Consider the following 16,802-nt stretch of genomic DNA (forward strand, 5'->3'; position numbering starts at 1 on the left):
TTTTACACCCCAAATATTGCAAATATTGTCCACCATGCAACCACAATATAGGCTGCTAATGGCAACAGGGGGCAGGACAGGAGGTTCCAAATGCTCAGCACAGCATGAGGTTGTGGAGCATAGTTGAACTGCTTAGACAACAAGTAACTCACAAAAGTGCTACAGTGCAAGAGCAATGGGAACAATAAACACAGCAAACATTGCATTATATCTACAACAACAGTTGCCAAAGCTGACATTTCATCAGACAGAAATCCAAGGAATATTGCAGAGTGAAAAAAGGAGAGGCAGATGAAATATTAGTGCTTCTGCAAGAGGAGTCAGTGGAATGTGTAGTGTTGCATAAGCTTGACCGTGAAGACACCTTACGTGAGGAGTATAGTGATGATGATACATGCTTAACATGTGAAAGTGATACTGAAACAGGTGTTGAGTCGTGTAGTACATCATCCTTGTCATACAGGGAGCCACAAATCCCATCTCCAGTGGAATGTAGTAAAGGGCAGTCTTTGTCCAAGAAGTGGGTACTAAACATAATTACATACATGGAATATCATTTGCAACATATTCAAAATATGTTCATAGTAGTTTTTTTTTACTAAGTCCACAGAAATATGACCAACTAGTGTATAAGAAAAACTACAGATATTCAAGGAAGGAGAAGGTGCACTTGTTACAAAAATTGGTGTTAGTGCATCTCAAGGATGCTCGATATAATTTACAGGATATGGATGATAGTGACCTACTACATTATGCACATCAAACTGCACATGACATAGATTACAGTGATTTCAGGGGAAGCAGTTGATTGTTGCATAGCTTCAAACAGTACTACAGAATTGGAAGATGCAACATAACAAAATTTCAACAAAGTGTCAACTTGACGATGCATAGCAAAATATAGAATTAGCCTGAAAATTTGTAGATGAGATAAACAAAATTATCCCATCATTCAATGAAGAATTTGTTTTCAACTCCAACCAATCAGCATTTGAAGAGGAATTGCATATGAAAGGAACCTTGGAGATTAGAGGTACCAAGACAGTGTATCAATATCAGCTAACGTCAATCCTTTAACGCATTCATATAGAATTATGCCAACTGTTAATGTGGATGGTAAATTGGCTGGAAAGTTATTTATTATGTTGCGAGAAGTTAGAGGTGCCCTATCCCCTGTGATTCATTCTTGTGTGTGTGATCTTGCACGGGTAGTAGAGAATATTTATGTCATAGCAAGCAAGAGTAGGAAAATGGGCATAAGAGAGTTACAACTATGATATCAGCACTGCTTCTGGCCAATAACTGGTCAAAGAACTTGCATTTGGTTGATTCCTGGTCTACATACTCCTTTAGAGCAAAATATTCCTCCTAAAAATTGTGTGACATTGCAATTCATACCACCTGGAAGCACTGGACAAATTCACCCTCTGGAAGTTTTTTCTTCCCCCCATGCCTCTAAAATATATTATCGTGCGACCTGCAGCTATGCCTTAAGGGATAGTCAGTTTCACAATGAGCCTCACCACAAACTGTTTCAAATTGTGTTACATGCCTCACATTCCATCAATTCTCAGGGACTGATGACCTTGCTGTTTGTTCTACTCTTCCAAATCAACCAACGTCCATCAGTTCTCATCACCTCGTTACACTAATATAATTTTTCATGTATTCTTTAAGACTGCATACCTAGCTGGACATCCTGCATGTTCTGTTACTCCAAAGGAGTTCGCCTTTGATCTTGATGTTGTAAACCATTATGATCATTGTGGTGCACCATTTTTTATTCAGTATTCAGGGTGCAAGTTAATAATTTGTTTTGAACATTTCTTGAATGTTGAAAATGTCCATTTTGTGAAGTGTGATACATACATCCCACAGAAGGTTGATCCCTGCACTTCCTGGACACTCATTTTCTGTCAGCTTTCTGATGCACATGGTGACTCATTAGCAGCTAATATTTTTCCTGGCACAGTTGTTAACATAACATTTTCAAATGAGCATTTCTACAGATTGAACTTCCAAACCTCACGCTCAAGGGGTTCCTTGTAAGTTTCACGCAAGAGAGCACAAGATATTGTTGCAATCAAAGACATAATATATTATCTATATGCAAATGTAAGATAAAAATATTCTGAAACAATATATTACCATCATGTAAATTGATATTATATGAAGGTACTATGTTATGGCAGTAAGTGATACATACCATTTCTCCTTCTTCACTGCCAAAGTCAAGCCAAAGCAAGCGAGCTCCATCATCAGCAGAGGAGCGCAAACGCTCATACGGGTACTTCCAAAGTGTGCGGCCTGTTTCATCAAGTAGCGTGAAGCCCTCCTCATAATGAAGAAGGAGTTGAGCTACTTGATTACGCCATATGCATCCTGCAAAATAGACAAGCAGGAATCAAGAGCTTTCTATTTTTTAAAAATACAAATGGAATTATCTCTGTAAGAAAGCTACATAATAAATTAAACAACACTAATAAAGAGCATAAAAAACTCTCAGTCAGTAGTCATCAACATATGCATATAAATCTAAGGGACGAATAATCTTCAAGACTCTGATTTCTTTATCTGCAAGAGGATGAGTTCAAGAAAGAAAAACACTAAGTATTAGAGAAAGAAATGTTGGCTATAATCTAGGTGAAAAAACTTTTATTCAACAGAAAAGCTATTAATGGTGATAGATGGATGGGTAAGATAAATTTTAAAGCAGTGGTTGCTTCCCACTTGTAAATACATTTTCCAATTTTTGTGCTGCTGGCATCGTTACTGCACTTGTAACCTCCTTCCATCTCATCACCTTCTACTGTAGCTCAGTTAATCAGTAATACTTGGTGATTCCCAGTATAATCCTTGAAAAGCAGACCTTCTAAGAAGCTCTTTTCTCTTGTGGTTTATATCTTATTTATTTACCAGATTACTGAACACTATAGTCACAAAACTTTAACATTATGTAAATACAGGGTGTTTAAAAATGAATGTACAGGTTCTAGGGCTTTGTAGATTTATTACATTCAGCTTACAGTTATAAATAATACATCAAATGAAAGCACAGATGAAACAGTTTTTCTTACAAGTGTTCACTTAGGTGAAATGCCAAGTCATCACTGAAGATGACATGATCCAGAATATCTTCTTCATCATGCAGCAACATTTCATTTGCAATGTTGACACATAAACTGTATGCTGTAGGCCTTTTACAGTTTGCAACAACTGCAGATGATAAGGATATAGTTGTAAGCATCTCCTTAAAGGTCTCCACAGAGACATCACTGGAAATGCTAAATCATGCCTAGCCATCTGAACTGATTTCTTGGTGCTATGCGTGAAAGGATCTTACTCATTCAGCACATTCTGCAGCCACTCTTGGCCATTCCAGTCTCTTCCCTTTGCATACAGGTATACAAACAAAACTGTTTGAGTTGCTCTTTCATTTGATGTATTATTTATATTTGTAAGGCGAACGTAATAAATGCTACAAAGCCTTAAAACCTGTATATTCATTTTGAAACACCCTGTATAATCATATTTTGAATAATGTAACAATGGAAAGTCCAGGTTGTAATACCAACATTAATATGAAAAGGATAGATTGCTACTCTCTCTCTCTCTCTCTCTCTCTCTCTCTCTCTCTCTCTCTCTCTCTCTCTCTCTCTCTCTCACACACACACACACACACACACACACAAACACACACAAACACAAACACATTGAATTGCAGACAGATGCACACTGAGCTTTTGGCCAAAGCCTACTTCAGAAATGAAAACACACACAAAGCAAGCACATCTTATGAACACACATCCACTATCTCTGTCCAGAAAGGCTGGAGATAGCATGCAAGGTGAGCTTGCTTGTGTGATTTTTGTGTGTGTGTGTGTGTGTGTGTGTGTGTGTGTGTGTGTGTGTGTGAGTGGGGGGGGGGGGGGGTTCCTTTCTGAAGAAGCTTTGGCCAAAAGCTCAATACATAACAGTATTTTTGTTGTGCCTGTCTGCAACTCATCTTTTTCATAATATTGGGGACGTCATATTTTACAGGCTATAAGACGCACTTTTTTCTTCGGACAATTGCCTCCAAAATTTAAGTGCATCTTATATTCAAAATTAATATAAAGATGTCCAGCATTTGATTTAAAATTTCTGCCAGTCTTAAAAATGCTGCAGGAAACCTATCTCTATATGGCAACATCGGATTCAACTGACAGCAGCAGTGCACTGAAGTGACGATCAAGAGTTGTGGGGATTCACAAGCTTACTAACAATGTCTCCCTCCGGCACTGTTATCACAAACCCAGGACACTGTTTAGCCTATGATGCATCATTGCAGTTTATGGTATATGCCAAGTTAACATAGAAGGATACACGAGGACAAAAGGAGACATCCTCACAAAGCTACTAACAGAAGAAAAAATTGATGTGCTGACCTTGCAGGAAACACATCTATCAGAAGAAAATATCTCGAGACTTCTAATACCAGGCTATGAAATTGTAGGTTATAAAGCCCATAATAAACACGGTATTGCAACACTGATCAAGAAAGAACTGGTTGATAATATTGAGGAAACTATGCACCACGAATTTGCCGTGGGAATCAAACTAAACGATATGACTGTGTATAACGTGTACAAGCCACCTTCAGAAAAATGGGAACAACCTGTTTTACCTAACCCACAACACCCTGCAGTCATAATTGGCGATTTTAACTCCCACCACCCCAGATGGGGCTATCAGTCTTGCGACAAAGAAGGACTCATGCTGGCAGACTGGGCAGATATAAATAATTATACATTAATATACGATGCAAAAGATACCCCCACCTTCTGTTCAGGAGCGTGGGGCACAACATCAACGCCCGATCTTTGTTTTGTCTCATCTGGAGAAACTGGAATAGCACTTCCGTCCAAGAGAACTGTACTGAGCCGTATTCCTCGGAGCCAACACAGACCAGTTATTATAGACCTTGGGATCCAAATACCAGTAATAAAGAGCCCCCCTATAGCCCGCTGGAACCTCAGGAAGGCTAACTGGGTTAAGCTTAAAGATACCATTGAAAATAATGTAAACAGAATTCCCCCAATTCCAGAAAATTACGACAGATTTACGGAGTTAATTATCAAAGCGGCACATAACTCAATACCAAGAGGAGCGCGGAAAGAATACATCCCATGCTGGACAAAGGAGTGCGAACAACTACTCGATGAATACAACAAAACAGAGAATCCAGAACTAGGAGAACAGCTCATAAGAGCTATGGACGAGGAACACAAACAGAGATGGCAAAAGCGGATGGAACAAATGGACTTTACGCACTCCTCACAAAAGAGCTGGAGTCTACTGAGGAAACTTGGCGGAGCACAATTCAAGGGACGGAACATCAATAATAAAATGACCCCTAACAAGATATGCTCTTCTATACTACAAACATCCAGAATCCATGCCTCCGCCTCGAAGAAAAAAGAACTGCACCAACTGATGAACGAAGAGCTAGATGCAAGCGAGGAGGAAGCAGGTTTAGCGAACTGGGTAACACAAGAAGAGATAAATATAGCACTAAAGAAAATGTCACCTGGTAAAGCAGCTGGCTGTGACGGCCTTCTTCCAGAATTCTTGAAGAACCTCGGGCCAAAGGGAAGAGTATGGCTGTCTTCTCTTTTCTCTAATATCATAGATACCAGCCGGTTACCAAAGCAATGGAAAAACGCACAAGTCATAGCCATCCAGAAACCAGGGAAAACAGGAGAGAATGCTAAAGATTATAGACCGATATCTTTATTGTGCACCACTTACAAGCTGTTTGAACGAGTCATCCTAGGCAGAATAGAAAGCAAAATAGAAGCTGCTCTTCCCCCAGAGCAAGGCGGTTTTCGAAAAGGAAGAGACTGCTGCGACCAAGTTCTCGCCCTAACCACTTTCATTGAAAGAGGTTACCAAAACAAAAAGAAAACGGGCATGGTATTATTAGATCTCACCTCAGCATACGACACCGTATGGACAAAAGGGATACTGTATAAATTGTCAAAAGTCTTGAAATGCAAGAAGATCATAGATCTAGTCAGAAATATGTTGATAAACAGGAGATTCAAGGTATCTCTGAATGGGAAAACAAGCAGCTACAGGACATTACAAAATGGTCTCCCCCAAGGGTCTGTGCTGGCTCCATGCCTTTTCAATTTATACATAGCGGACATCCCAAACCTGGAATCTCATTCTTTTATGTATGCAGATGACATCGCTATCGTGGCTCACGCCAACACTTTCGAAGAACTGGAAGAAATTTTAAACAGGGATCTGGAACGACTACAACAATATTATGACAACTGGCACCTCAAAGTAAATCCGACTAAATCCGTGGCATCAATAATGCACTTGTGTAACAAAGATGCAAATCGTGAGCTAAAAGTGCAAATAAAAGGTAAATTGTTGAAAAACGATAGAACGCCAAAATATCTGGGTGTTAAGCTAGATCGCACTCTCACATATAAGAGCCACCTGTACGAAGTCGCCCAAAAAATGAAAACAAGAAACAACATCATAATGAAACTGGCAGGAACAACCTGGGGATGTTCCACTGAAACTCTACGCACATCAGCACTGGCACTTCTGTATAGTGTAGCGGAATATTGCGCACCCGTCTGGGCCCGCAGTAGGCATGTCAGATATATTGATGTGCAACTTAACGAGACAATGAGGCTCATAACAGGAACAGTAAGACCCACCCCGAAACCTTGGCTGCCCGTCCTTGCCAATATCGAACCACCCTCGATTAGACGTGAAAGAGCAATCCAGAGTTACAAAGAAAAGTTCAGGGACCTACCTCCTCCCCCTGACAGATTGATGTCAAGAAATCCCTTCTGGAAAGAACTCAAACAACAGATTGATATCGATAACCTGTGGAAACAGCAATGGCAGGAAAGCAAAGTGAATAACAGTTTCCTCATTGAGGACCCATCTCAACGAGTTCCAGGCTTCCAACTCCAACGTAGAGTGTGGGTAACTCTAAATCGTCTGCGGACAGGTGTTGGTCGGTGCGGATATTTGTTGAAAAAGTGGGGTTTCTCCCAGGACCCCAATTGTGAGTGCGGAGAGAGTCAAACCATGCAGCATATAGTTGAGTGCGACGTACACGGACTTAAGGGAGGAAATCTGATGGACATACATGTGATAAGTGACCAAGCACTTTTGTGGCTGGAAACCCTGAAAATTTTATTGTAAATCATTGTTAATGTTAATTTAAATTTTTATGTTGATGTTTGTAAGTGTATCACGCTTTGCCTGTAGCTGAACGAGAAATAAAAAAATAAAAAAAAAATAAAAATAATGGTGTCAGTGAACTTGAACTGAAAGTGATGTGTGTTATCGGTAACAGTTAAATATTTTTGTTATCAGCTAGTCTTGTAATGAAAAAAAATAAAAGGTGTTCATATGATGCAGGCTATGAATTGAAAGTAATAACATATGTAGGAGAATGAAGAAACAGAGCAGCTGAGCAGCATTTTGGACCTCTTCCAACAGAAAAAAATCATTCACAAGTCGTGGGGTAGTAAGGAAGAACTGAAAAAAATGAGGAAAACTAAATGTGCAAATAGAGGATTGAGTGCCAAATGGCCATAACTAGAAGATAAAGTATTGAAATGGATTCAAGAACACCATCAAAATGGCATTTGAATTAATACAAAAATGATTCAAATACATGCTTGTAAGCTGGCACTACAGTGGAATTTAATAGACTAAATGTGGAGTTGGTTGGTGCTAAAGGTTTATGAAGCATTATAGGTTTAGCATGTGAACCAAAACCAAAGTATCTCAGAAAATGCCACTATAGTATGAAGAGAAAATATCTTTACATCACTTTATTACTCCACATTGAAAGAAAACCAGTGTGAAACGAAGCCAAACAGCAAATATGAACAAAACTTCTCTGTCATCTGATGTGTCAAGTAACAGAACTGTTGCCATGAAACGTTTAACCATAAAAACAAGAGGACATACAAAAATGCACTACACTATTGTCCTTTTATGTCGTGCTGATGGCACTGAACTTAATCCAACTGTCATTTTCAAGTGCAAAACAGTGCCAAAACCTTCTGAAATACCACCAGGTGGTGTTGTTCACATAAATGACTAGGGTTGGATGAATGAGGCTGGTATGAAATTATGGATTAACTGAGGTGGGAGAGATGAAAGGTGCTTTATTGAAGAAGAGTTCTCTTCTAGTGCTAGGTCATTTTAGTAGTCACCTGAAAAATTCTGCGAAAGAGATACTGAGACAGGGAAATACAGAGCTTGCTATTATTCCAGGAGGACTTACTTCACAATTGCAAACTCTTGGTGTCTCAAAAATAAACAGTTTAAAGTGTATATGACAGAGGAATTGAAGAAATGGATGATGGATGAAACCAAACATGAATGCATGCCGAATGGAGCTTTAAAATGACCTACAATCAAACAAGTGTGTCAGGGATAAAACAGTCTTGGTCTAGAGTGAGGGGAGACATTAAGAGTGAGGAAGACGTTATTGTTAAATCTTTCAAGAAGTGCAGTATAAGTAATGCTCTTGGTGGCAGTGAAGACCATCTTATATATGAAGAGAACAAAGATGATGACGAAGAAGAAGAAGAAGAAGAAAGTTTTGATGAATGATTTTAACGGGTTTTAAAGTCATTTCCACTTCATAAACTAAGATTTTTTGTAGTATGGCTTTGCACTCTCACAATAAAAATGGTAAATACATTATTTTTTTAAAAAATTGCTTAAAAATTAAGGTGCACCTTATAGTCCATAGCATCTTATATCTGTAAAATACAGTAATGTAGTTGTTCTTTCTTTCCATGCATGCTAACATAAATTCAAGAGAAACTCTGCCTTTTGCAAGACACTGTTTGTTTACTTTTGCTTTCCCCAGAATGCTTCAGCACTTTCTGTGACATGTTCAGTGGGTTTTATTTATTATTCTTCATTGCAAGACACTATTACTTGTATTAAACAACTAGTAGCTTCATATAAGAAGGAATAATAAAGAAAACACACTGAAGATAGCACAGAAGGTGCTGAAACATGTTTTGGGTAAAACAAAATTAAACAGTGTCTTGCATACAGAGAAATTTCTCTACCAATTCTTTAAATATTTAACATTCAGTGCAAGCCTCTCATCTCTCCATAACTACTGCAACCTGCATTCACTTGAACCTGATTACTGTATTCAAGCCTTGGGCTCCCTCATAAATTTCTGATCCCACACTTCTTTCCATTACCAAACTGAAAATTCCTCAGTGCTTCAGGATATGTCCCTTCAACTGACCCCTTCTTTTAGTCAAGATGTACCACTAATCTCTTTTCTCCCCAAAAGTATTCAGTACCTCTTCAATAGTTAAAGAGGTCCATCCATCTCATCTTCAATATTCTTGTGTAACACCACATTTCCAAAGCTTCTATTCTCTTCTTGCCTGAACTGTTTATTGTCCATGTTTCATTTCAGTACAAGGCTACATTTCAGACAAATGCCTTCAGAGAAGACTTCCTAATAATTAATTTTATGTCTGATGTAAGAAATTTCTTAAAAAGTGAAAATCTTTTCTGCCTATTGCCAGTGTAGATTTTACATTGTCACTGTTTTGGCCATCATTACTTTTTTGCTGCTTAAATTGCAAAACCCATCTACCACTTTTATTGCCTCATTTCCTAATCTATACAGTATAATAGAAAAAGTGAAGAATCCAGAAGGCATAGTCAGGTGTCAATAAAACTTTGCCATTGACGAGTATGTAAATAATTAGAATTACAACTCTGTGACATGTTGAAAGGACGCCAAAGTGCACTAGTACTGTTTACATTTAGTGTTGTTACTGGTCCTGGTTGAGTATATAAGGGGCATGAGCAGTGTCATATATTGAGTGATCACTGTGAATGACACAGAGATGCCACATACTCGTGTGGTATAGTTATCGGCAGCTGAAAGAGTTTGAAAAGCACCACATAGTGAGTCTCTGTTTGGCTGGCTGGTCAAATTGTGCAATATACAGGTTTATGGGGCATTCAGATGTGACAATGCCCCAATGTTGGACTGCGTGGGAACATTAGGGCAAGCACATTTGTTTTTAAGTTTTCCATTGACCACATCTGACCAGCACAAGTTAGGACTGACGTGTTGTGACCAAACAAATCAAATGGTTCAAATGCCTCTGAGCATTATGCGACTTAACTTCTGCGGTCATCAGTCGCCTAGAACTTAGAACTAATTAAACCTAACTAACCTAAGGACATCACACACATCCATGGCCGAGGCAGGATTCGAACCTGCGACCGTAGCAGTCATGCGGTTCCAGACTGAAGCGCCTAGAACCGCACGGCCACACCGGCCGGCCAAACACATCATGGTCCTTTTACTTCTGCACCTGTCATCCAAGAACAAGTAAGACCCTCTGCAACATTCTGTGTCATCCTGCCCCAGTGGTTGGGAATTAGCAAAAGCCAGACCATGGAATTACCATCCCATGTGTTGGATGCCATTAAGACCACAACACAAACAGCTCTGTCTGGTGTGCTGCCATGATCGAGAAGTAACAATCACTGATGAATTGTATCACACTGTGTTCAGTGATGAATCATGGTTTTTCAGTACCCCAGATGATTGCTGTCGGTGAACACAGCAGCAACCTGGGGAGAGGTCCTATTTTTCCAATGTTTTGGAGAGACACAGTGGTGTTACACCTGACATCGCTGTGTAGGGAGCTCTGGTACCGAGTGTCGTGGGTTTTGAATCCACACCAGATGGCATGAAACTCTATGGCCACTAGAGGTCGCTGCAGCAGTCGTGCCCTAAGCTGTGGCTGTGCGCACTCCTGGCCCCGAGTCTAATGTGAGGGCACCATTGTGGAGCACATGGTCCCAGCGGCCAATAGCGTCATACCCTGTCATGTATTTAGGCGGCTGCATCTCACTCAGCGAGGCAGTCTGGTGTTTGTGTCGATTCAGTTGACATCTCGGTTACAGACATCATGTTTACATTGCATGTGCTTACTTCTCGTTTATGAGTGGGCATTGTTTTGATTTCGTGAGGTTGTCTATTGTGACCCTGCTGCTTAATACATTGTTGTTGATCTTGGTGTCTTGCTTGGTTGTCAGTTGTCCATTCCCATTTGTCCATCTTGTTTGTTCGTGGGCTGCTCCTGTCGGTCCCGCCGTATTTTCGTTAGCGGCAACCCTGCAACAGGAACTGTTGTGGTTACAACAGGAGCCATTGCGTGTGCCTTCAAGGTCACTGCTGTTAGGAGACTGAGGGAACTCTGACAGCAGAACAGTATGCCATTGACATCCTGCATCTCCATGTGTTACTTCTGATGTTATAATATCATGGTGATGTTTTTCAACATCTACATACATACTATGCAAGCCACCATATGCTGCACAGTGGAGTACCCTGTGCCACTATTGGTCATTTCCTTTCCTGTTCCACTCACAGACAGAATCAGGGGGAAAAATGACTGTTCATATGCCTCCATATGAATCCTAATTTCCCACGTCTGATCTTTGTGTTCCTTATGTGAAATATATGTTGGTGGTGATAGAATCGTTCTGCAGTCAGTTTCAAATGCCAGTACTCTTAAATTTTCTCAATTCCCAAAGCATCCCTGTAACACTTGCATGTTGTCTGAACCTACCAGTAACAAATCTAGCTGCATGCCTTTGAACTGCTTCGATGTCTCTGTTTAATGTGAACTGGTTCAAATCCCGAACACTCAAGCAGTAACTCATGAACAAGCCACACTAAGCATCCTTTATGCTATCTCCTTTATAGATGAACCACACTTTCCTAAAATTGTTTCAACAAACCAACACTGACCATTTGCCTTCCCAACCACAATTCTCACAGGCTCGTTCCATTTCATATCACTTTGCAACATTACACACAGATATTTACATGAAATTACTGTGTCAAGAATGACAGTACTAACACTGTACCCAAACATTACATGTTTTTTCCCCATTCAACTGCATTAACTTAGATTTTTCTGCATTTAGAACTAGCTCCCAGTCATCACGCCAACAACAAATTTTTTCTAAGTCATCTTGTATCATCCTACAGTCACTCAACTTTGACACCTTACCATACATCACAGCATCATCAGCAAACAACTGCAGATTGATGCCCACCCTGTCCACCAAATAATTTATGTATACAGAGAATGATAGTGGTCCTATCACACTTCCCTGGGGCATTCCTGGCAATGCCCATGTGTCTGATGGCCACGTGGCATCAAGGACAACATATTGGGTTCTATTATGTAGAAGTCTTTGAATCACCCACATATCTGGAAACCTGTCTCACATGCTTGTACCTTCATTAACAGATTGCAATGGGGCACTGTGTCAAATGCTTTCCAGAAGTCTAGAAATATCAAATCTGCTTGTTGCCCTTCATCCATAGTTTGTAGTTCAAATGTGTGTAAAATCTTATGGGACTTAACTGCTAAGGTCATCAGTCCCTAAGCTTACACACTACCTAACTTAAATTATCCTAAGGACGGACACACACACACACACACACACACACACACACACACACACACACACACACACACACACACAAAGAAACCTCCACCGCGACCGGTTGCACAGTCCATGACTGCAGCGCCTTACACCGCTCGGCTAATCCCGTGCGGCCATAGTTTGTAGTATATCATGTGAGAAAAGAGCAAGCTGAGTGCAATGCTTTCTAAAACCATGTTGACTCATGGACATAAGCTTCTCAGTCTCAAGAAAATTTATTACATTCAAAGTGAGAATATGCTCAAGGATTCTACAGCAAACTAAAGTTGGAGATATTGGTCTGTAATTTTGCAGGTTCATTATTTTCCCCTTGTTATATGCAGGAATCACCTGCACTTTTTTGCAGTCACTTGGGACTTTGTACTGGTTGAGAGATTCATGGTAAATGCAAGCTAGGTAAGGGGCCAATGCTGTAGAGTACTCTTTCCAAAACTGAACTGGCATTCCAGCAACTACTGAGGCAAGTGAAAGATGAAGCAGATCTGAGAACATCTGGGGTTTACAAAATACCCTGCGATTGGATCCAGTCTGATGTCAGACAAACAGTGCACACTGTAAAACAACACAGGAATGAGCATGAGAGGTTTTATCACCTATGTTAACTTTAAAAGTCTGCTTTAGATGCACATGCTTTAGAAAATGGTCACCAGATTAAATTTGACAACATTTCTGTCATGGCTGGTACCAATGGCTTCTGGGTAAATGTAATCAAAGAAGCCACTGAAATAAAAGAATCACTGACAACAGTCTCAACAGAGATGGCAGCCTATAGCTCAAAGCAGCATGGGTTACAACAACCACGAGGTTGAAGTGGAAGCACTGAACGCAAAGTCAGTGTATTCCCATGTATGGCAGTACTGTGGGTAAGAGAGATGTCAGAGCCAGCAGCTAGAGTATACAGAGAGTGATTCAAAGGTCATGTCCCATAGGGTGAAATATAGACTGGTGACTGTAGTCTTGCCCACAGAACAAAACTGTATTCAGGGATATGATTGTTCCTATCATTTGAAGCAAACAAGTCTAGTAAACATTCTCTAAAATGCATATCTTAATAGCTATGAGCACTTTCCAGTAGAAGAGATGTGTTTCACAGTAGAAAACACATGAACATGTTCTCATAGTTCTTAAGGTATGCATTTTAGAGCCTAAGTTTACTAGACTACTTTGCTTTGCATGATCATTCCTGTCATATCCCTGAATATGACTGTACTGTGGGCCAAGGCTAATGAATCACCAATGTAGAATTTGTCCTATGGGATATAATTTTTGAATAACTCTGTACAGGACTTATCATTAACTGGTCAGACATCATTTCATTCAACAAAACACAAGGGGTACTTGGTCAAAAGATCTAAGGTTCAGAATGGAGTTACGCACTCTAGTACAAAAATCTTGTAATCAACAAGCTCCCACATAACATAAATCAGGAAAGTAAGAATCCCAACCATTTTCAAAGAAAATTAAAAACTAACCTCATCAGCCATCCTTTCTACTAACTATCTGAATATCCAGATTCAAATGCCAAAAAATCCCATTAACTTCATGGCAACTAGCAATATTCACTACAAAGCTGCATGACAAGTACTTACACACTGCAAACAGGACTCATTATTTACAGATGTACAAAGGTAAATATCAATTTAATCATGTAAATGTTAAGCTACCAACACGAGATGAACAGCAGCTATTAAATACAGCTGAAAAGGCAGCATCTTCTTTTCAAAGTACCAATTTTCTTTTTAATTCATTCAATTAAATTTAGGTAGGTTACAGATGAATAGCATTAAGCTAAACAGTGATAATTTACTTTTATTTACTTTTAATACACTATGCATATGAAGTTTCTATGATTTACTTGTCTTTTGTTAACCTACACCTTGACATTTTTCATATTCCTAAAGGTTCTCCTCATTCCTGGGATCTATGTAACATGATGAATGTCTTTTATTTATCTAAACAGTATAAAAATATTGCTTAGATAAATAAATACATGAACAATGCCAAAATTAACAAAACAAAAGGCAGTTATATGGAGTCATTATAAATGAAGCACAGTGGTGCAGATATGGTGGCAAAACATTTTCATGCAGGTAGTTACTTTAAAAATATTAGAGAAGGAAAGTTACTACTGACCACATAGCAGAGATGCCGAGTCGCGGTAGGCACAACAAAAAGATTCACACAATTGTAGCTTTTGGCCATTAAGGCCTTCATCAGCAATAGACACACAAACACAGACGCACAGACACACTCATGCAAACACAACCTGCACACACGTCTGCAGTTTCAGACAACTGAAACCACACTGCGAGCAGGAGCACCAGTGCATGATGGGAGTGGCAACTGGGGGTAAGGAGGAGGCTTGGGCAGGGGGGGGGGGGAGTAGTGGAAAGGAGAGAAATAAAAAGAAATTAAAAGACAGGGTGTGGCGGTTTTTTTTTTCAAAGAAAATTAAAAACTAACCTCATCAGCCATCCTTTCTACTAACTATCTGAATATCCAGATTCAAATGCCAAAAAATCCCATTAACTTCATGGCAACTAGCAATATTCACTACAAAGCTGCATGACAAGTACTTACACACTGCAAACAGGACTCATTATTTACAGATGTACAAAGGTAAATATCAATTTCATCATGTAAATGTTAAGCTACCAACACGAGATGAACAGCAGCTATTAAATACAGCTGAAAAGGCAGCATCTTCTTTTCAAAGTACCAATTTTCTTTTTAATTCATTCAATTAAATTTAGGTAGGTTACAGATGAATAGCATTAAGCTAAACAGTGATAATTTACTTTTATTTACTTTTAATACACTATGCATATGAAGTTTCTATGATTTACTTGTCTTTTGTTAACCTACACCTTGACATTTTTCATATTCCTAAAGGTTCTCCTCATTCCTGGGATCTATGTAACATGATGAATGTCTTTTATTTATCTAAACAGTATAAAAATATTGCTTAGATAAATAAATACATGAACAATGCCAAAATTAACAAAACAAAAGGCAGTTATATGGAGTCATTATAAATGAAGCACAGTGGTGCAGATATGGTGGCAAAACATTTTCATGCAGGTAGTTACTTTAAAAATATTAGAGAAGGAAAGTTACTACTGACCACATAGCAGAGATGCCGAGTCGCGGTAGGCACAACAAAAAGATTCACACAATTGTAGCTTTTGGCCATTAAGGCCTTCATCAGCAATAGACACACAAACACAGACGCACAGACACACTCATGCAAACACAACCTGCACACACGTCTGCAGTTTCAGACAACTGAAACCACACTGCGAGCAGGAGCACCAGTGCATGATGGGAGTGGCAACTGGGGGTAAGGAGGAGGCTTGGGCAGGGGGGGGGGGGGGGGGGGGAGTAGTGGAAAGGAGAGAAATAAAAAGAAATTAAAAGACAGGGTGTGGCGGTGAAATGACGGCTGTGTAATGTTGGAATGGGAACAGAGAGGGGGCTGGATGGGTGAGGACAGTGACAAATGAAGGTTGAGGCCACGAGGGTTACAGGAATGTAGGATCTATTGCAGGGAAAGTTCCCACCTGCACAACTCAGAAAAGCTGGTGTGGTGGGAAGGGCCATACAGCACAGGCTGTGAAGCAGTCACTGAGATGAAAGATATCATGTTTGGCAGCGTGTTCAGCAACAGGTAACTCAGTACTGTCCGGGACTGGAGCAACTGAATTACATTCTCCACCAGGGTTTCAACTACCTCTCATCATGCCCTGAAATGAGAAATGTCCTGCCCACTATTCTTCCCACCCTCCTACAGTGATATTCCGCCGTCCACCAAACCTACACAATATACTCATCCATCTTTACACAACCCCTGCTCCCAATCCCTTGCCTCATGGCTCACACCCCTGTAATAGACCTAGATGTAAGACATGTCCCATATATCTGCTACTTACCTCCCCCCCCCCCCTCCCCCACCTTCTCTCCTGTCCTCCGTCTAAACTGCAGAACTTCACTGTCCACCACCCCTACCATATTATCCCTCCCCCTCCCCACCCCACCTCCTCCTTACCCTCACCTAGTAGCCACTCCCATCATGCACTGGTGCTCCTGCTCGCAGTGTGGTTTCAGTTGTCTGAGACAGCACATGTGTGTGCAAGTTGCGTTTGTGCGAGTGTTTCTGTGTATGTGTGTCTATTGCCGACAAAAGCCTTAATGGCTGAATGCTATACTTGTGTGAATCTTTTTGTTGTGCCTATTGCGACTCAGCATCTCCACTA

At 40.0% G+C, this 16,802-nt stretch overlaps 1 protein-coding gene across 1 annotated transcript in view; it reads right to left on the minus strand.

Moving 5' to 3' along the window:
* LOC126176305 (beta-1-syntrophin-like) overlaps positions 1-16,802 on the minus strand; it is a gene marked incomplete at its 5' end in the record, with an annotated part of 316,135 nt that overhangs the window by 23,502 nt on the left and 275,831 nt on the right. The window contains one exon of the mRNA XM_049923456.1: positions 2,207-2,382. Coding sequence (XP_049779413.1) covers positions 2,207-2,382 — 176 coding nt within the window. The remainder of the gene's footprint in view (positions 1-2,206; positions 2,383-16,802) is intronic.

This window comes from Schistocerca cancellata, chromosome 3 (genome assembly GCF_023864275.1).
Source record: "Schistocerca cancellata isolate TAMUIC-IGC-003103 chromosome 3, iqSchCanc2.1, whole genome shotgun sequence".
In the NCBI taxonomy this organism is placed as follows: domain Eukaryota; kingdom Metazoa; phylum Arthropoda; class Insecta; order Orthoptera; family Acrididae; genus Schistocerca; species Schistocerca cancellata.